The 20,957-nt window shown below is 42.1% G+C and overlaps 1 protein-coding gene and 1 long non-coding RNA gene across 3 annotated transcripts in view; one reads left to right on the top strand and one right to left on the bottom strand.

The window, feature by feature from the left end:
* LOC103145804 (cadherin-4-like) overlaps positions 1-18,532 on the bottom strand; it is a 307,601-nt gene extending 289,069 nt beyond the window's left edge. Inside the window, exons 1-2 of one of the 2 annotated variants that reach the window (XM_016677075.1) lie at positions 17,711-18,532; positions 15,695-15,806 (exon numbers count right to left, since the gene is read on the bottom strand). In XM_016677075.1, coding sequence (XP_016532561.1) covers positions 15,695-15,806; positions 17,711-17,764 — 166 coding nt within the window. In that variant the 5' untranslated portion in view covers positions 17,765-18,532. The remainder of the gene's footprint in view (positions 1-15,694; positions 15,807-17,710) is intronic. The other variant, XM_007563401.2, reaches the window with a different exon arrangement.
* LOC107837498 (uncharacterized) lies at positions 2,748-20,232 on the top strand. Its single transcript, XR_001663519.1, has 3 exons — positions 2,748-3,740; positions 19,565-19,568; positions 20,221-20,232. It is a non-coding gene; the product is annotated as an uncharacterized LOC107837498 (long non-coding RNA).
* Positions 20,233-20,957: the final 725 nt, after the last annotated feature.

Below are 20,957 nucleotides of genomic sequence, written 5' to 3' on the forward strand. Positions count from 1 at the left end.
CTCCTACAGTGAGAATATGAGTGCAGGAGAACATGTGAGGCCAAGTGGCAGAACAAGGTCAAACTACCCGGCTGTAATCCGTCATCAGAGTGAGGAGCGATATGTCAATCTGAGCCACTGAATCAAGAAGGGGAGTGGAGGGATGGAGTGGGGGGCGGGGGGTAAATAACTGGGGGAGGCTGAACAAAATGGCAGCCGGGGTGCAGGCAGAGATTACCTTCAGCCAAAAGCTGAGTAAACAAAACTACGTCGTGATGGATGCCGAACACTGGTGGGGGCTTGGCTCTGAGAGCCAGACGCTCAAAAAAACTGAACTTGTTGAATGAAAAATCTACCCGGCTCCATGATTTTCTTACATGACGAAGCATTTTACGTTGCCCTAATTCAATGGAGCTGGGCTGCTTGAACATGGTCTGTTATGGCTGATTCAGTTAGTACCAGGGGCGGGTCTGATTCGTTTTAGCTCGGTTGGTCAAATTGATTTGCCCTTGATAAATGCATTTTTCTTGCAATAAATATAATCAGATTTGTTTGAGTTCCACCCCCTGCATGAGTTAAGTGGAAGAAAAGCAAATCTTGTGTCAAAATAAATAAAAAATCTTATATTTATATATATATATATATATATATATATATATATATATATATATATATATATATATATATATATATATATAACACTGCCCACGCGCAGTGGGTCATCCAAAGAGGTGTACGTATCTTAATTCATTCATTTTTAAATTTTTGTATATATGTACAGCACTTGGTACACTACATTGAGGAAAAAATTCCCGGCGAATAGTTTTGGGATTTTAAGAATTTGAACTACTATAATAATATTCTACCATTATGATAAAACCACAAACTGTGGATTTTCTGCAAAACTTCTACATGCAGGTCCAAATACATACGCATACATCTCTGCCTGTACTTGGTTAAATATCCACCTGCTTTTCGTACTTCTCAAAATGCGTGTGGCATAATTCTTCACATGAATCCATCAGAAACATAAACAAACAATGCTAAGCCTGGTGGGGGGCAAGTAAAGCCTGGTGGCCTGCCAGGTTCATAATACTCTGGGAAACCCTGTTTGTGCACAGAAAACAGCAACAGGCTACAAAAAACGGTGCAAACATCACTGGGAAGTTATTTAAAATGACAAAAACAACAAGGATGTAAACACAAATTGCAACGATGGTTGAAAAGCCCAACGACTAAAGGGAGGAAGGATCAGTAACGATGCTGTTTTGTGCGCCTGTGATGCATCAGTCCATCACCGACTAGTAAATCATTGGAACCAACTACATTTTTTGTTGCGAGTAAAAAGAAAAAAGTAAAAATCTTGACAATGTGTCCAATCCTTCCTAGCAGAGCAAAGCTCAGTATGACAACATTATGTAAAAGTCAAACCATTTGCAGTTTTTTTTTTTTTTTACTAATCAACCCTAAAGGCTCAAAAGTCTTCAGGTTATTTTGAAATGAAGACAATTCAATTAAGGCACATTTTGCAGGATAACTCTACTTAAACTGTTCCCTTTTTTCCCTAGTAATTGAGATGATGCTCATGTATCTAACAATCCATTTAAAAGTGCTTTGTCATGCCAACACAAACAAGCACAATGACATCCCAAGTAGGCGACTTGAGCGGCAAAACCGGCACTTCAAAGCTGAAGACCTGATTTGCATTCAAATGCATGCAAATCCTGCAAGTCTTAGAGGAGGGGAGGAAAAACCTGTGTAATGAGCTGGGTTACGCTCGCAGCTAGAAGGTGATACGGAGGTTTCCTGGTGGGAAAATGGCTCGTTTCTGCATCGCAACCCTGGGCCGACGGAGTCTTAATCAAGGCCGAAAAATCTGTTAAAAGTTTGCAGAGATGCAAAGTGCTAATAAACATTGATTATGAGAGAGGGTGGTTGATTACTAAAGGTTTCCAATAATAAATGCAAATCGTATTCACAGAATTACAAGGTCATTAGCCGGCGGTGAAGGGTGAGTCCGTGCCTTCAAAACATCTTCACAGCCGTCTCCGACAATTTATGTAAAACATCGCTATGTTTGAGGTGGGTTAAACCCTAATTGGGACAGACTTTCTACAAAACGCCACTTAAATATTTTCCTATGAAGCTGCCGCTCTGACAACACTCGAAATACAGCAGCAAAATGTCTAGTTCTTCATCCAGCAGAGTCTTGTTTCTTATCCATTAATCCCTTGCCAAGGACTTCTGCTGGCTAACTCCCTCACAGGCATATTCCTCCCCGTTTTCCTTCTAATCACTCCATGACTTAACCCGCACCCGGCCCGCTCTTGAAGATGCGATCTGAGCTCTGATCATATCGAGGTCAGCACAGTTGGAAGGTCAGAAGTGGGGGCATAATTAGCTCGCCTCTGTTTTGTCAGGAATTATAGATCGGCTGAGAAGCCAGACTCAGGGTGTGCGGTGCGCTGAAAACTATGCGGGGTTGGTTCTCACAGCTCATCGCTAGGAAGATAAATACAAGGAAACAACTTGGGGTTAGCGAGGAAGACAGTCGCCTTAAGAAATAACAGCTTTTAACAAAAATCACTAGTGGCAGAATTATTGACAACCCCTTTTTGACACCACTTAGTCTTTCTCAATAACTTTTCACAAGGTTGGAGAACACACACACACACACACACACACACACACACACACACACACACACTGACAGAGAGAGAAGGGGATTTTTGACCATTCTTCTTTTTCCGTTCCTGGGTCCAGGTTCTCCGAATGATTTAGGTCTGCAGAATGTCAGAAGTATTGAAACAAGGTTGATTTAATGATAATCAATTTCTTAGCTGAGCTGACCTTAGGTTTGGGACATTCTCCTGCTGAGGACCAAGCGATTGCTAGTTTCCAGTTTCCTATAATAGGCCGCTGTGCTTTGAGGAATTCATGATGGAGCGAACTGTACGGCGGAGGGCGCTCTCAAGAGGATTCGGAGGTCAAGGACGTCTCTCTGATTTTTTGTAACTTTGCTACAAGCTCATGACATTCATTGCGGTTCTTATTTTAACCAGAGGATTTACACTGCAGATGAGATCTGACTGTATTACACAGTTGGTAGCAGAGGAGCAATCTACAGAGCTACAGCGTTCTCAGTAACACAAATTACAAAGCTTCAACTTAATGTTGGCATTTTGGGATTATTTTTGAAATATACAAACCATTTTATTAAAAATATCCCCTCAGTTTCTTTGGTTTAATCATGTGTTTGCGTGAATTAAAAAAATTTAAAATAAATAAACTCAGCTGGAGTGTTCCCTGCCCCAAAAAGCCTAATCTATACATGTTCCTACTTCACATGTTTATGTTGGGTGGTAGGACATGAAAAGGCTGTTTTTCTGGCATCACTTGTGTACAACCAGTTCGCATCAGTTCGCATCTAATTGTTCCCATGGAGACCCACTGAACTCAACATCCCACTCTTTGCTGCTGTGACCTTTGGTGATTTTTTTCCTTTCTTTTAACCTCGACTGCCATGCAGCTCATTGTATTTGGTGGTGAGATAGCGATATGTCATTGTCCAGCCTACAGCAGGTTATAAAAATGGACATCTGTGTCACTTTATATTTAAAGGGGCGGTATTGTGTGAAACTGACTTTTCTGAGCTTTACATCATGTTATTCTATTCCCTCATCAAAAACATACCTGACATGTTGCCTTGATTCTATCGTGTATATTTGAGAAATCCTCTAATCTCCCATGGCAACCATTTAGTTGTTCAAAAAGGCTGGGTGGACCTAGTGCCTCCTCAGAGCTGGAGTTTCCAAGATTCAGATTTTCTGACTCATGGAGCACTTCTTCCCTGCGTCTTCCCCACTCAACTCCTACAGACTAGCCAGCAGCAATTAGCAAACACCTGGTGGAACTGTGACAGGTTCTCATAATACAAGCTCCTTCTCAGTGCAACACAGTTAACAACATTGCTAAAGGGTTAGCAGAGGAGCGTTGTTGTGATGACTTCCTGAAGGCGGAGTTTTACAAAGGATGGGAGTTTTTAAAGTGATAGAGGCCTAATTTCAAGGTGTTAAATTACAAAGTAACATTTCTTTTAAGTCATATTTGAGATACGTAGCATTTTTAGCAACTGAAGTTAACAAAGTTACTTGATTGTGCTATAAAATGGCACCATGTCCCTGGAAAATACAAAATACTGCCTCTTTAAACCCATTGAAATAGAAAATCATGCAGTACTACGCATACGTTTGTTGAGTTTGAAATGTATAGTTAAAGTTTAAAGTGCCTCAGTGGCAAATATTGAATTTAATTTTTCTAGGTGAACGTAACTGTGCCACAGGTAAAATTGTAAAGAAAAAAATAATTATTTCTTTAAATGGCATCATTTTACCCAAAGAATAAATGGACTTAGATCCAAAGGTTGACTTTTTTGTCAGCGTGAGGTAATGCCACTGCAATAAAAGATGAATTTGTTTTAAGACCTTTTACACATCTTTACCAGAGGGGCCAATAAATATGGATATCTGCTGCAGTTCAACAGCCCGTGAGAACATGGCAAGACCCAGTGAATGACCATTAGACCAAAGCGCATATCAGCAAACTCAGAGGAGACCGGCGTAGATCAGCGTACGACCGGTAATAAAACTCACATTGAAGCGCTGACAATAACATTTCCGCTGACAGCCAGCTTTCCATCTTTTAAAACCAACCTTTTCTTCCCCCTTCGGCCCCCAGCAGCCTCACTCCCTACCCGCAGAGAGAGAAAGACTACAAAACGGGATGAAAGGCATTGTGCTGGGGAATGTACTATATCTTGGGTGGCTTCCTTGATGGAATTGGCTCAGCGTGTATGTGATGTTGTAGGGAGTTTGAGGGATATAGGAGCGCGGCTCGGCTTGGTAAGAAGGCAGGCGAGATAAAGAGAAATGATGTGGCTCATCTTCTGTACCTGTATTCTATCAGCTCGCCACAGACTGCAGGTCCTGGCTGCCGAGATGAAAGACTCTCTGGAGGACAAGAGAGACGTTCATGAGTCAGAAGGAAAATGGCATTCCGCTTATCAAATGCCTGAAAACATAATCCTTCCCACGCTACCGGGTTCTTGGGTCTGGACGTACTTATGAAAGCCCTGTCACTTCAGATAGTAGGTTAGGAGTCAGAAGTTCTCTGCGGCGCTGCAAAAACTCCCAGCTTGCCGTTTCAAAGCAGATATGGCTCTTTGCCAGATGTTCCTGCTGTCGTCTAATTGGGGTCATGTTACATGTCATTTTGTGTATGTAACTTTCAGAGACGGTATTAAACGGCAGGAAGTCCGGGGCCGAAAGCGTACAAGTGATAAAAACGAAGGCAGGATCCCCTTTTAAATAAATCATTTAGATTAAAGTTCAGCGTGTTCATATTTTTCTCCTCTCCCTGTGAACTTGGAGACCCGCTGTTAAATTAAAAGCCCAGAGATGACGGAAGCAAAAAGAAGAAGAAGAAGAAAAAAAGACATTCAATTCAAGATTGCTTTTAAAGATGGAGGGAGGGGGTTAATCCAATCCAGTACTGCTATTTGAATCAATCCTGATATCATTCTTTGATCAGATATCAGGTTTAGTGGCCCATCTATACAACATAATCCTGTGTTGCTTGAGGTCATGCCTTGACTGAAGTCCAAAGCAGCTCATCCCTTAAAGGTACAGTATGTAACTTTTACAAAAATATGTTGTTTTTGTTTACACGTGTTAAACTTGTCACCATATTGTGACGGTATAACACAGATAATCTGTACAGATCGAGCTCCTTCGCCTCCTTCCTGAGCTACTATTGCCATCAGAAGAAATGCACTGCTTCCCGGTCAAAAACAACCAATCAGACCCCGGAGGAGGGTCTTAGTGCTGTCAATCAACCTCATGTACAGGTTGCTCAATGTGCTAATGGCGGAGAAACAACTCATCATTTCAGGAAAACTGTTTATCCATCGTCATCAGTGGCTATGCTAACTAGCCTTGGCATTCATGGCGGTGGTGGTGGTAAACCAGCTGTAGCGTGAAAGGGGGAAGGCGTGAGCAGCGTACAAGAGGGTGATTGATAGCAGTGAAACCCGCCTCCTGGCTCTGATTGGTTGTTTCTGACAGAGCAGAGCAAGTGTGCAGATGACAGCAGAGCCACAGGGAGAAGGCGGAGGAGCAGATTGTCTTATAACATCACAACATGGTGACACTTAAATATGTAAAATTATAAAAGTTACATACAGCTACTTTAAGTGACAAAAAAAATACAGTAATTTTAGTGATTTTCCAGGTATATTAGTAGTCTGAACATATGAGTGGAGCAAATCATGAAACGTCTCATAATGGACAGTCTGTTATTTCAGAAAGTCATATATCGCCTACCGATCTGCGTATCAGTGTATACATGTGGGAGCATTTGTGAGTGCGAATGGGTGAATGTGACTCTAGTGTAAAGCGCTTTGAGCGGTCAAAATGACTGGATAAAGCGCTATATAAGTTCAGTCCTTTTACCATATAATACTTCCAAGAAGAAAAAAAAAATACAAGATAAATATCTGTTAAGTTTTGTCCAAACATTAGGAGCAGTTTAAGTCATGTCAAACTCTAAGCGTGTGGAAATGCTTTGGTCCGCTTGTTTGCTTGTTAGGTCAAGACTCAAATTTTTTTATTCCGTTTGGTGCGGTTTGCTTTCACGTTGTGGTTTTTATTACAAGCGGATTATAACTTGTAAAGAAAGACATGCAGGTGACGATTATTCCTACCACTGGACAGAAATGACAGCGTTCCCTTGAGTGCATTCACACCTACACAAAAGGTCCGGACCAACAGGAGAAACAAACTCTGATTGGGGCCCCGCAGAGCAAAAATCTAACCAAAGAAATCCAAAATAATGCTCAAGAATATCGTAGTCATAATGAAATGGGTGGTTATTATGCTGAGCACTACCAGTCCTGACAGGCTGAAAAATGCATCCCTTACTCATTTCTCTTCCTATTTGTATTTGTGAAGCATCCATCAAAAATATCATTAGCCTAAAAGATTTTGGGACCTCATATTTACCACTGCCACTTTCTGTCTAAGCATCTTAGCAGCGTAACAGCAAACAAGCATCCAGCCAGGCACCTGAGCTAAAACAGCCTGCTCGCGTTTGCCGTCTCCCAGGACCGACGAGGGCCAAAGGGTGATGCTAATCACTGTTGTCTTTTCAAATATGTGCTGACAGCAACTTAAAGAGACGCTATCCGACCGAGCGGCAAATCAATGTCTCGCGTGCCGAGCCGACGTCATCCTCTGTGTTCCTAGGTGTCCGTTCGGGCAAGTTGATGGTTTGCACAGTGACGTGCAGCAGTTGGTTATTCCCCTTTTCTTGGCTTATCTGCCTCCAGCAGGAATGGGCAACCTTAAGGCCCTGCTGTTTGCTCGTCTGTATATCATAGCCCTCACCTTTAATCCTGACCCGACACCCACACAAACATTTACATGGAAGCATAGGATGAGTTATTTCGTGTAAGTTTGAGGCAGGGCAGACATTTGTGAATTAGTTAAACGAGGGTCTTCCGTGGTCAACCACTCGATCGCAGCAGCCTCTTAAACCTATAAAGTTCAAAATGAATGACCAGCAGGGTCACTGAACGATGCATAACACTTATTAAAGGACCTCTCAGCATTTTACCAGTCATAAATTCTGACTAATCTGAAAGTAAGGATGCATTCACACCAGCCCTGTTCAATGAAACTCTAGTTAATGTGCCTAGAAAGTTTGGTTTCTAGTGGAAGTGAGAATGCAGAATCGAACTGCGATGCAAACTCAGAGCCGCCAACAAATCCAGGTCTCGGTTTGGTTGAAGTGAACTCTGGCACGGTTCAAACGCATAACCAGACAGGAGAGCAGGAAGTGGACTATGGTCCACTTCCTGCTCTCCTGCACAGGGCATTCTGGGTAAATCCAACCAAAATGAACACAAGACTCTAGCGCAAGAGGGAAAAGACAAATCCTACAACTGGTAAAATGTGACGCTACTCCCTTTTTTGTTTACATTCTGTGGAGAAAGAAGTTGACCTCATGTCTTCTTTGTACCTTTTCATGTTGTTTCCTTCAGCGGTTCTCGGTGCAGCGCCACCACAGGCCAGACGGTGAACAGGTTTTACAAAGCGTTTGGTTCAGCAGGGTGCCAGCGAACCATTCCGACTGAAAATGTAACAAAATGTTCTAACTTTGTCCCCCAATCATTACAGTCAGGTGTGAGAACATCCAAAACCAAAAAGGGTGAGAACTAGTATGAGATTTTTTTTACATCACGCATAAAGTGAACCTAAATTATTTATTTCTGCTCTAAAAGCCTGATGTGTTTTTTTTAACTTTATTTGCATAATGTATTTCCAATTTTCATTGCCCATTATTTTTATATATATATATATTTCTTATATATAAGAAATATATATATTATATATTCTTATATTCTTATATATAAGAAATATATATATATATTTCTTTCCTTTGATGGTGCAGAAGCTTTGCCCTCAACAGGACACACAATCCCCGACTTAGAGCCGGCAAAGGGGAGTCCTTAGGTTTGCTTGGTGATGGAGCATTTATTGGATATTTTTGGACCAGCCAAACAAGGAGAGGAACAAGCAAAAAGGGATTACAAAATTCGTAATCGGCTGAGAAAACTTTGCTCCGGCACAAACACAAAAACCTGCAAAACGTGGATAAAATTGGAGGTTATGGTGACCCAGCGGCCAGGCGGCTTAAAGGCTTTCCCCACAATTGCCGCCGAGAGATAAAGCATCGTCTCACCGCGGTGTTGCACCCCCACCTGGCAACAAAACAGCAGCGGTCTGGCTGAAGAGGCGGAGGCTTATTGTGCCAAACAACGGGAGCTATATGATGACGGTGGTGGAAAATGGTGCTCAAACATGTTGGGCCCCGGAAAGAAAAACAGAAAGAAGAAAAAAAAAAACTCTCCAGTGTTCAGCAGAGATGAAAGCTGGTAAGGATTCCTGTATGCAACTCGCATCATTTCCTTCCTCATTAAACCCTCCAGCGAAGCCTCACGCAGTACGGGAGCGGGTACCGTCAGGCTGCAACAGGCCACTCCCATCAGGACTAAATCATTTGGACACAGGCACTCAGTCAAAAAAAAACAAAAAACAAAAAAAAAAACAGGGGAAAATGGATTTTGTTTTCTTGTAAAATGGATTTCATCTTTTTCCGCCTGTAATTATTCCTTTTCATGCTGAGATGGTTTTGTTTTGGGTTTTTTTCCTCCCTTGCCAGACAACGTCTTCTAGCTGCTCTCTTCCAAACGTTGGCAAACCAGCCGCTGCTGGCTGAAGTGAAACACTTGGTACCAAAAAAAAAAAACTTGGTCTCATGTACGGAAGCAGAGTGCCTTGCAAAAATAGTCATTTAATCAAGCAAAAACATCTATATTATTGGAAATTTGGGGGATACAAGAAAAAGTAGAAAAACACTGAGGAATTGGAAAAAAAAGCAAATAAAGAACAGTATTTGTATTTCACCCCTGTCAATCTAATCCCCCTAAATAAAATCCTCATGGAGGTTTGTTAGAGAAAATAAGTGAGCGAAAATCATTATGAAGAGACCAGACAGGCATACAGTTGGGTTATCAAATGTCTCAACCTTTAAACATTTTTCACAGTGCTGTTGAAACCGTCGTCAGAAAAATGGAACTGCAAATTTACCAGAGAACATGGCAGGTCCCCAAAACTGACGAGGATCAATCAGAAACAGCCACGTTCTCGTCATGTAGAAGATAAAAATGTGCCAAGAGGTGATCGAATGAGACCCAAAGTAAACGGTGGACGACGTGCGATGGAAAACTAACTCTGAACACGGCGTCTTAACCGCGGGGGCAGGATCGTGCTGTGAGGACGCTTCTCCTCCAGCAAGGATGGTGTTGCATACAAGCCAAGTCTGAAAGAAAACCTGTAGGAGGCTGTAAAGGTAGAATGGTTTTAGAGCAGAGGTGTCAAACTCGAAATACACAGCGGGGCAAACTTTAAAAAAGAAAAAAAACCTCAAAGTTGTGGCTCAAGTTTGACATTTATTGAAAAAGATTTTACGACAGAGGAAGGTTTTCTCTTTTCTTCAGATATTACGATAAAACGTTTAACATTAAAAACCAGCACTATCAATACTGTCATGGGGTGGTGGTTTGAGAGGTGGTGAGGATGAACGCCGGGTTGTGAAGAAAATGATGAATTTAATGATGAAAAGCTCAACAGTCCGGATGCAGGCGGCACGGCAGAGAAAATAGCACACAGCTAAATACCGGCAGCGACTGACGAAAGACTGATCAAGGAGCAAGCTGACCAGGACTTAAACAGCTCTACTGGAGAGCCGACACAGACAACAACTGACATAAGACGCTGACAAAGACGAGGACCCGACAAGAGCCAAAGACAAGAGGTGGGTTTAAATACACAGGGAGGGTAATCAGGTTACTAGACACACCTGGGAAACAAACAACAGGGAGGACAGGACTAAACACAGAAAATCTCAAAATAAATACACAGAGAAACACAGATCACAACAAATACATGTGAAACTAAATGTCAAACGGGACAATGAAAAATATGTAGACACCTTCCTGTGTTTCCAGACTTCCTAAGTTAAATCACAAACTGTGTCTCTATTACAAAACTTTGTCAATATTCTGCTAATGTCGCAACAAGCACAGTTTCACAATTACGGTGTTTCCATTAAATAACAAACGGAATTTAAAAATTATACGTAAATAAGTTTGTTCACATGGTAATTAAAAAACATGCCGCGCAATCATCCTCCAACTACTTCCTGACTTCTTCTTCGTGGTTTGCACAAGTGGCAACATCAGGTTGTTGACCATGTGACTCGTGTGACGTGAGAAAAGCGTCTCCGTTCCAGTTTATGATAAAACCCCTACCACCTACGATTAACTGTGAATAAGTGTCAAAACCTGAAAATCGATGTTCACGGATGCATCCCTCCAACTTGGCGAAGCTTGAGCTCTTTTTGTAAGGAAAACGTGGAAAGCCAGAGGAGCTATATTCCCCCAAAATAACATATTTTCTGGGAAAAATCAGGGAGCCTTTTACTTTCACTTCACAGTTATGCAAATGTGTTTGTGATGTGCCAAAATGTTGAATTCAAAGGGAGTATGAATGCTTTTACGAGGTATTAGTACTGTGTTAGTTCAAAATAATGAGAAAGAAAACAGAAAAACACAAGACATGTTTGACGAGCAATGTTGGCAAGAAGCTAAACGTGATGTTGGTGGAGTCGCGTGCCAACATTTAGTGTTCATTACGACGAAATGAACACAAACTGACAATCACTGGAAGTTGCGCCCTGAAACATACATACTGGAGTGATTTCCAGCAGTTATGCAAGGCGTGATCCGACACCGGTACGGACGGAACGGAGAGAAAAAGTGGTAGATAAGGCAGCGGCGCACCGCGACAGACGGACATATGCTGCCGCCGCGTCGAAGACGGCATTTCTAACACCTTTAATTAACCGAGATGGGTGTTAATGAATTTGACAAGAAAAATATTACATGGTCGCCTTCTTAGCCGCCCACACGCCGAGCGAAACAGAAGCAAAACAACTGGCCCCTCCACCTCGCCGTGAGAGGAGTCGAAGTGGACAGATTGCTCGGTGACTGGAAGAGCAGAGCTTGCTTCACGCTGCTGCACCTGCTGGGCTGCAGCTTTCTGCCCTCTCCTCACCCCGTACCTAAACGTCCGTGTCCAGAGGGAGGCGGAAATCCCCGGAGAACGGCACTTTGGAAAGTCTCGTGGAGGCCGGCGTGCGATTGTGAAGGTGTGAGAACGCTGACTTTACGGCTGAACAAAGACGTGATCACTTTGACCTGCGACTGGCCGATTATCATCACAGTTCGGACAGGATTAGCAATAACATTTAGCCTACTTATTGTAATTTCTTTGATGCACAGACTTAATGAAAAGCACTGAAAACTGTCTTTTAAGAAAACATGCTTACTGCACAGAAAGTTAAATATTCTTGCCAGTAAAACAACCTTCTGCTTGACAGGTACAGGCAAAAAAATCAGGTCTAAATATCTGAATACTGAGTGCATCATTTCAGACTTTTCTTAGATTTCAGCTGTACGATCCATTGACGTATTTTCAAATTTATGTTTTCTACGAGCCCCTTCTGAGGGAAATGACCCATTTTCTTTCAATAATTGATAAGTCAAGGCAACATATTTCCAGAATATGATGGAAAATGGAGCTGGAGATAACTGAGGACCATTATTTTGTCAAATTTATATCTATTCAAAATTCTAACTAAAACAGTTTTGAACAATATAAATTATAGTAAATTTAGACTATAATAAACGTGTGTGATTTATGTGACCAATACTCCCAAGGCCAATATAATTTTACTGAAATGTTTTGGTCATCTCCAAAACTACGTCTCATTTTAAAAGCATTTCTGGAATTAATGGGCGAGAAACGGAACATGATTTTTAATGATCTGGGATATTTGATGCTGGTGATGAATCTACAACTGAACTGCCATGAAAGACACTTAAAATAGGTCATATTTGCGAGGCTATTGGTTGGTTGGACATATAGTGGACTGACTGCAAGTAAGTTTCATTTCTCCAAAATGCAAACGAAGCACCTTGAAAAATAATAATAATAATAAAAAAGGGTTTGGCTGATTTTTTTTAAAAAATGGTACCGCTTTAAAACTTTATTACTGGTAACCGGCCCATAACCGTTCCCCTCCCAGCTCCAGACCATCCAGGATTCCTCCCCCAACAGGCCCTGACCAATTATTTTCCTTGGAAGGGAGAGTTTGGAGGTTTTCACACTGTAAAAATCGAGTTTCCCTCCCACTTTGTGTCCCACTGCACAGCAAACAGACCTCCAATAAGACAAGTTTGCTGCGCATTAATCACTAGTGAGACGCCTCGAGCTGCTGGAACCCGAATCTCTTTGAATAGCAGGTATGGGAGGACAGCACGGATCTCAGATTGATTTTCACAAAGACCGACTGGAGAGAGACGGAGAAACGGGAAGCCAAGGTAACATGGGATCAAAGCCGTAGTGATCGGGAACATAAGGTGAATCAACCTGACGCAGCTGAAGCTCTGCTGTGACACTTTTTCAAACGAAGGCATTAGCAGCTAATAGCTACGTTGGGACATGTCGCATCCCCGTGATACACACACACACACACACGCCACATCCATCCGCATGGTAAGCGCTCTGGATCCATCACGTTCTTCCTGACCAGCACCGACGCCCCGAGTCGGTTTGGAGACCTTGAGGCTCCGGGGCGAAGCGGCTCCCCGCCGACCGGCTGCACTGTCCTTGTCAGCTCCTTAAACAACAAAATCACCTCCAGAATAATTCAATTGTTACGCTCTGCAGCCGGAAAATCCTCAAACAGCTGTTCCAATAAAAATGCCATTTCCCTCTGGCAAACAGCATTTCACAAACAATAGACAAATATTTGGCTATAAAGGCAAGGTGTCAGGGGACAGCTTACCTCATTCTGCTCGCTTGCTGGAGCCGCTATCCACAACTATGAGTAACAGTTTGCTATTATGCAGGGAGGAGACGACGGGAATGTGAAACGTCCCAAACAATGGCTCCGTTCCCTGAGTTAAATCTAAGCTTTTGCCGATTTCATGTCAGATCGGCCCTCCTTAATATTCAAAACGAGCCTCATCGTTCACCATGTCTGTGCATAGGGCCGGTACTACAAGGATGTTGACCCCTGGGCTGGAGCCAGTTTTGGTGCCGTGGCCACTGAAGGAAAAAAAGCTTTTATGATGCATGGTAGATTTAGTATGTCCCCTTGCCAATAGCTTCATGTTGTAGCCAAAAAATGCGCTATAACTTAACCTTAAAATACTTGAGCATTGTTTACGTTCATAAAAAACCCTAAATGTTTATGCAACTCTCCTGATATTAGCATTTCAGTGTTATGCAAGTAAAATGTTTCCAAAACATATTTATAGAAAGAAAAGAAAGCATGTGGGCGTCCCCAACAAATTGGAGCCCTGAGCTACTGCCCCAAATTTACAAATGTCTTCAGTTTTTGCTTCTTTATCACGTTTAAATGTTTCAGATCAAACAAATTTGAACATCACACAAAGAGTAAATACAAAGAAAAAAAAACTGCATTCAAATTAAGTTTTCAGAAATGACTGTGGATTTATGAGACAAAAGTGAAATTTTCTCAAAGCATCTGGTATACAAAAAAAACTAAGACAGCATTTCAGTAAATAGCATCAAACCAACAGTCAAACACAGTGGTGGTAGTATGGTGCTACGGGGTTGCTTTGCAGCTTCAAGGTCTGAGTGGACCGCTGTCTTCTACAAAATGCTGAAGAACGTTTGTGACCTTAAACTCAAGTGGACTTTGAATATGCAGCAGGGTAAGGATCTAAAGAAATTCCCAATTGAATGACCACAAAAAAAAACAAAAAAATAAACTTTTGAGGTGGCCTAGTCAAAGTTTGGCTTGCAGTGGCATGACCTTGAACAAGCCACAAAGAACACTTGATTGTAGTTGCCGCTGCCAAAAGTGATGCTACAAGTCATTAAGTTCAGTGGTTAATTACTTTCTCATGTATGACCAGATTAGTTTTGAACATTTTTGTTCCTCTTAAATGAGATTATCTTTTAAAAACTGCATCTCTTCTTTACAGAGAGGATATTTTTGACTAAAACTGAAGATACAAACCATATGTCAAAAAAACAAAACAAAACAAAAAAACTTCTATAAGAACAGAAAGCTATAACAGGTCACATACTTTCTTACAGCGCCTTTAAACAAAGTTTTAAGATGTAAATATAATCTGCTCTGCGCTATGCAAGCACATTCGGCGACTGTTCAAGGTGTTCTTTGTCAGTCAATTATGCAAATGGGGGACACTGGAATGTGGCTGGAGGGGGGGAGGGAGAGCGGTGGATTCATTTCCATTATGGCTATGATTCACCAGAAAACAAATGAGACATGCTGAAAAAGCTGCAGCATAATTTTCAGATGGCTGCAGATTAACCTCGCAGTAGGTGCAGCGCGCCGCCTCGGCTGAAGAGAGATGAAGTGGATGAAAAACAGGAATTGGATTCTCTTTAAAAAAAAAAAAAAAAGAAAGGAACAAAACGAAGCGATTAAAAAAAGGAGCTGAAACAAACAGCGAAAAATAAAATAAAATTTAAAAAAAAGTTGGAGGAGAAAGGAGGAAGGCTGTTCAGCTGCTCCGACAGCCTCCGCCCTAAGTCAATCAAGGAAAAAAAAAAAAGAAGTAATTTCTCATTTTTATTTCAGTCGGAGTAATTTCAGTGTTCATTCATCAGTGAAACCTCATTTCAATTGAAAAGCTGCTGGAACAGAATGCGTGGAGCTACCTGCTGTCACATCGCATCCCCAGAATCCTGCGGGGGGGAAAAAGGGAAAAGAGTCCCGTCCGTGCTGTGCGGCGTCCATGTTGCACCGCCGCGACTAAATTACATTCTGACCTTTTAGGAGTGATGGAGACTCCCACACCGCATCGTATGCCCCACGCTCCCCTCTTCACACACACACACACACACACACACAAGGTAGGCAAACACAGACTCACACGATGCGACACATCAGTGCAGAGATGAGAAAAAAGAAAAAAAGAAAAGAAAAAGAAAATCATCAGTCAATAAATGGCAGCCAGCAGCAGCAGCCTTACCTTTGAGGATGCTCTGGCCATGTAGTGCGTCTCTGGGGACGATCACCGTGTAGAAGTTCTGAGAGAAGCCGGGTCTGCAGGGAGGCTTCGGGGGCTGGCCCGCCCTGCTCCCCTAGGGGAAGGGGGAAAAAAATAATAATAAAAAGGTGGACTAATTTAGGTTCATAAGTGGATGTTTTTTAGACCAACACTGAATCTTCCTGTTTGTTTTCAACTTGGATCCACCGTCTGAAGCAGATCGATCACCATCAGATTCCGCCTGCCTGGCCACCTCTACACGATCACTAGACTTCAGCACCGGGTGTAGATTTTTTTAGGAACTGGAATTTCAGGGAGGAGATGACTGGCTTTATACGATTTCCTCCAGTGCAGTGAGGTCAGTTCCCCCAAAATCAAAATCAAGGGTAGGCAGAGGTTTCAAAAAGCAATACCACTCCTACAGTCTGAAGACCTCTTTAGGACATGAGCAAGTAGCCGTGTCAATGCTGTGCACTGCCGTCCAGCTGGAGGAAAGGCAGCTAGTAAACTCGTTCCTTGCTTACATGTCAAAATAAAAATCACTCCGCTGCATGGCTGCTAAGCTACCTAACGCAGGCTTAGTACAACAAATTAGCAGTCGTTAATATGTGATATGTTGATGTTGCCAAAAGACGCAAAACAGCAAAAATGTAAAATTTAGCTGCATAAAGAGCAGTTGCAAACACTACGAAGTGATTATTCATTATTATTTATTATTTTAAGTCTCCCAAAGTCAAAACAACACTAAGTGTGATTATATGTCATTGTAGCAAAAGTAAAACTATTTTTGTTTTGTTTTAAATCAAATTAATTTGGTCATCCATGCCATTTTTTTTTGTATAAAAGTTTGTATATTTTTGCACAAATTTAGAACCACAAGACAGTCATTCAAAACATTCCAACCTGCATTATTTGATAACTGTGTTTTTGTTTGCATGTAGAATGCCTGTCACACACACGACATGAAAATAAGTCTGCATACCACATGCCTAACCTCAACACATGCAAATAAGCAGCTAAACATTTACTTCTGCAGCAACTCACAAATAACTTTACATTAAAGTAACCCAGGCCGCCCCGACGACGCTGCCGTCCTGGGTGGTGAGCCGCAACACCCAGATCAAAAAACCACCACAGTGCAGTGACACAATGCAGTGAAATCCTATTAGCCATACTTCATCTGTGAACACAAATGATCATAATTAGCCATAATCCTTCAAATAAAAGGCGACCAGCAGCTTGAGTAACGGCAACAACATAGAAAGTGTCCATAAAGTGAAGCCGCATTTCGTCTCTGCAACGTGTAGAGAGGAATACAAGAAAAATGCTAAGTGTGCATTATTATCAGGCACAGCTGCAGGATCACAGAGTGCGAGCCGGAAAGAGCAACTATCCTCGCAGCATGCACCTGATTCATGCATCTGTAGTATCACATCCCCTCTGACTGCACACACACACACACACACGCACACACACACAGACAGACAGACAGACAGCTCACCCATGGCAGTTGTTTGCCTGTGAACGGAATAAGATGTCCCCCCTCTTACACACCCCCGATTATTCTTCCTCATTAGGCAAAACTGATCGCCAACCGATCAGTTGTTTGGCGCTGAAATGTTAGCAGCGTGCAAGCGAAGTTTAATTGCGGGCGGCGGAACAACAAGCCATCATCACATGTATAAAAACCACCGCAATAATGCTGCAGTTTATTCCCGGGGAGGAAAACGCTCTGACTTTTTAGTCGCCCGTCTTTAAGAAATAAATAAATGACTTTAAATCACAAGCTTTGCAGATTTTTTTTTTCTCTCTCTCTCTCTCTTTCCTCTCCAAACTGCCCGGCTCCACTGCACCCATCATGTGGCGGCGCAGCACAACGTGGCAAAGTGAGCCGTCCGCGGCCACTTCCGAGCGCCCATGCAGCGCGCTGCAAAGCACTACGGCAGTGCAGCACCTCCAAAACCGGAGCAGACGGGGGAGAAAACGAACTCATCTTACCGAGGATGCGCCCACGAGTACGGTGCACGCCAACAGGATGCAGCCAGCGATCATCTTTGCGAACAAACCAAAAAAAACAACAACAAAATAAAATGCTAAAATGTTAGAGAGAAGGAAAGAAAAGAAAAGAAAAAGAAAGAAGAAGAAACAATCAGGGGAGGAAGAAGAAGAAGGATGAATCTCCGTCAGTCGGTATAATTCCCGGATCTCCCGTAGTGGTTTTGTGTGTGTAGGTTTTTTGTTTTTTTTTCTCTCTCCTCTCCTCTCTCTTCTCCACCGCTGAGCAAGAGAACGTCCCTACTTGTCTGGCGCAAAAGTGCCGCTGAGACAGAAGATGCTGCGCTCCGTCCGGAGGAAGCCGGTGCCCATTGGATGACGGCGTCACTACAACCCCTCCTACCCCGCGGCGGTGCGGGCGAGGCTGGGCCAGGCAAGGCAAGGCAAGGCTGCGCCGCCTATAACTCCACCGTGATGATGCCACTTCAGGGATCTATTGGTGGAGAAATGCCTTTTTCCAGGCTATTTAGATTCATATTCTGACTTCAGGTGGAGCAGAGCGGAGCAGCGGCGGCTCTCCGGCTGTGTGAGTGACAAGCAGCCATCCGAGTCCTTTTCATGAGTCCATCAACTAACTGCAGTCTATTTCACACCCCAGTTACCCCCTCTGCCCCTGATCCAGGGTATAAGTGTAGCAAGAGCCGGCGAGTTATTAACTTTTTATTAAAGCTGCCAACGATAGAAGATCGGCAGATAGGACTTTGATTGTGACTGAAAGCTTCAGATGAAATAAAGTACAATGTACCAAAAAAAAAAAAAAAGAGAGAGAGAAAGAAATCATCTGCGATCACAGGGATTTCATTTCTCTCTGTACTTGATTTGCTTCAAGGTTCTCATTTAATTTTAAAGATATATAAATATATACAAATATGAACTCATATTTTGCGAGACAGTTAATATTAAGAAACTGAAGGTTATCCCTCATTTTTCTTGGCACTGTTTTAGGAAAGACGGTGCGAGAAACAGTCTGGCAATCCATGGTAATTTTTTTTTTTTTTTTTCCCCTCAATCTCCAGAAACAACCCTTTGAAATTGTTTATTTACAGTATTCTTTGTGCTGGGGTTTTAATGTTTCAGAGGCAGTAATGGATAAGAAGATGATTTTTGGTGCATGTACTTTACAAGACTGATGTTTTTGTGCATTCTCTTCAAAGCAACATTGTATGTTCGCTCCATCAATCCCGTTTCCCATGTCGGCTGAAAATAAAGAAATAAAATCAACGCAGTGGCATGATACTCCCACCACCAACGTTTCGTGTTTCAATTCTTTCTCATTCTTTTCTGGTAAAATTGCTCAGCCTCATTTAGATTGGAAGAAGAGTTTCCAAAACCCTCCATTATAAACACTTCTGATGGATTCTCAATTGGTTTTAATTATGTACTTTAACTGGTCCATTATGACATATTGGTCTAAACCATTGCGTAAACCTCCAGCTGTACGTTTAGATTGTCTTCCTGGAAGACGATAGTTTGATCACCATCCTCTGTGTCTTTTGCTGCCTCTTCTTCCCCGTTTTTAGCTTCATCAGTCTTCCAATTCAATCTGACCAGTTTGCCCGACTAAGAAAAGCATCTTCACAGCATTACCTTATGGCACCATAAGGATGAAATATTAATATTAGTTTTGTGCCAACTGTGGTTTTCTGAAAGTAGGTGAAAGAGCTCAAATTTGAGCATCTTCTTCCACATGTTTTCTGTGTCCCAAACTGACAATCGGACTTTTTATGCCTTTGTTTCAACGATGGCTGTTAGTTTCATTCATCCAAAAAGGCCAGATTTGTGTCGTCCATTACTGAGGCCAGTCTCATGGCACCAAGACAGCCGCAAAGCCTGCGTGACGGAAACTTGGGCGTTCTTACCTGCCGACTAGGTGACTGTACTGGCTGTGGCAATAATACCTCCCTCAAAGAATGTCACCAAACAGATCCAGTCGCTGTCCACATGGCAACTTTTTTTTTAATGGTTTTCAGTTTATAAAGAAAAAAAAAAGAAAAATCCACACGGGACCTCTTCCAGAAACGTTTTCACGGAAACACAGGTAAGTTGTGCTTTTACTCCCCCAGAGATGAGTAGTAATAGCAGCGCGTGCTCGTCTGCGAGATGCTCGGTTGACTAGATGTCCTGTCAACAGATTCTCTAACCCACAGCTGGCAAACTCCATAGCAACCATTGGTCAATTATTGGTTTATTGAATTAAAAGTGCTCCAAGAATGTTTATATAACCGAGGTCACCTTTCTCTGTGATCTAAAGAAAGATAATCTGAGTGTTTTAATAATAACCATGGAGAGGACCTGCAAGGAAGGTAACCATGGAGGAGGAAGCAGCATGATAGCAGGAGGAACCAGTAGAGAATGGCAGAGACCGAGAGGCTCAAACACAGAAGTGTGACTGTAGACAAGAGGCAGGTGGTTGATGGCTAACAGGATGCATCTGGGAGAGAGGAGGCAAACAGGTGGAATGAAGGAAAATGAATAATTTACACCGTGAGCTGAGAGTTAAAAAAAAAAAAAAACATGAGGAAAAGAACAATATTAAGACTCTTAAGAGAACAAAACCCAGAGAGCCTAAAGAGCAGAACGCAAGGATAAATACAGAAACCAAACACAGAGAAATCAACATTTATGGCAAGACCTGTCTAGCATTAATGAACACAGGAAAGGAGTGAATGGAAGGGAAGACCTGATCAAATATAAATGAGCAACAAGGGGTGGTAAAGACATGAACACAAATAAAATCATACGATCTGCTGAGTTCCTTGGTCTTAATGGTGCCGATTATTCACTAATGTTCTCTAACAAACCGCATCTAAATAGCTGCATTTATACTGAAATTAAATTAAACGTAGCTTAGCTCTATTTTGTAATTTGTGCCTTCTTAAGGTAGTTGAGCTCACTGGATTTAATTTAGGGTAGAGGTGTCCAAACCTTTTGTCATGTGATCCAAAGATGACCAGTCAAAAATATTCATGGGGGTCAAGGAAAAAAAAAAGACTAAGAGAACTAAAATCAAGTAAAGTAGCCCAATTTTAGTTTCGGTTTTGTAGGAAAGGGATGTTATGTATCAAATATCCAGATGTTTAAAAGGATTTTGCCCATTTGAAGTATTAAGAAAAAGGCATCTAGTTTTCAAATCCTGCTAGGTTTGGTTAAACACATTTGTTTCCAGTTTTAAAAAGAGGATTTGGGTCAC

Source organism: Poecilia formosa, unplaced genomic scaffold, assembly GCF_000485575.1.
Source record: "Poecilia formosa unplaced genomic scaffold, Poecilia_formosa-5.1.2 Scaffold147, whole genome shotgun sequence".
Classification (NCBI taxonomy): domain Eukaryota; kingdom Metazoa; phylum Chordata; class Actinopteri; order Cyprinodontiformes; family Poeciliidae; genus Poecilia; species Poecilia formosa.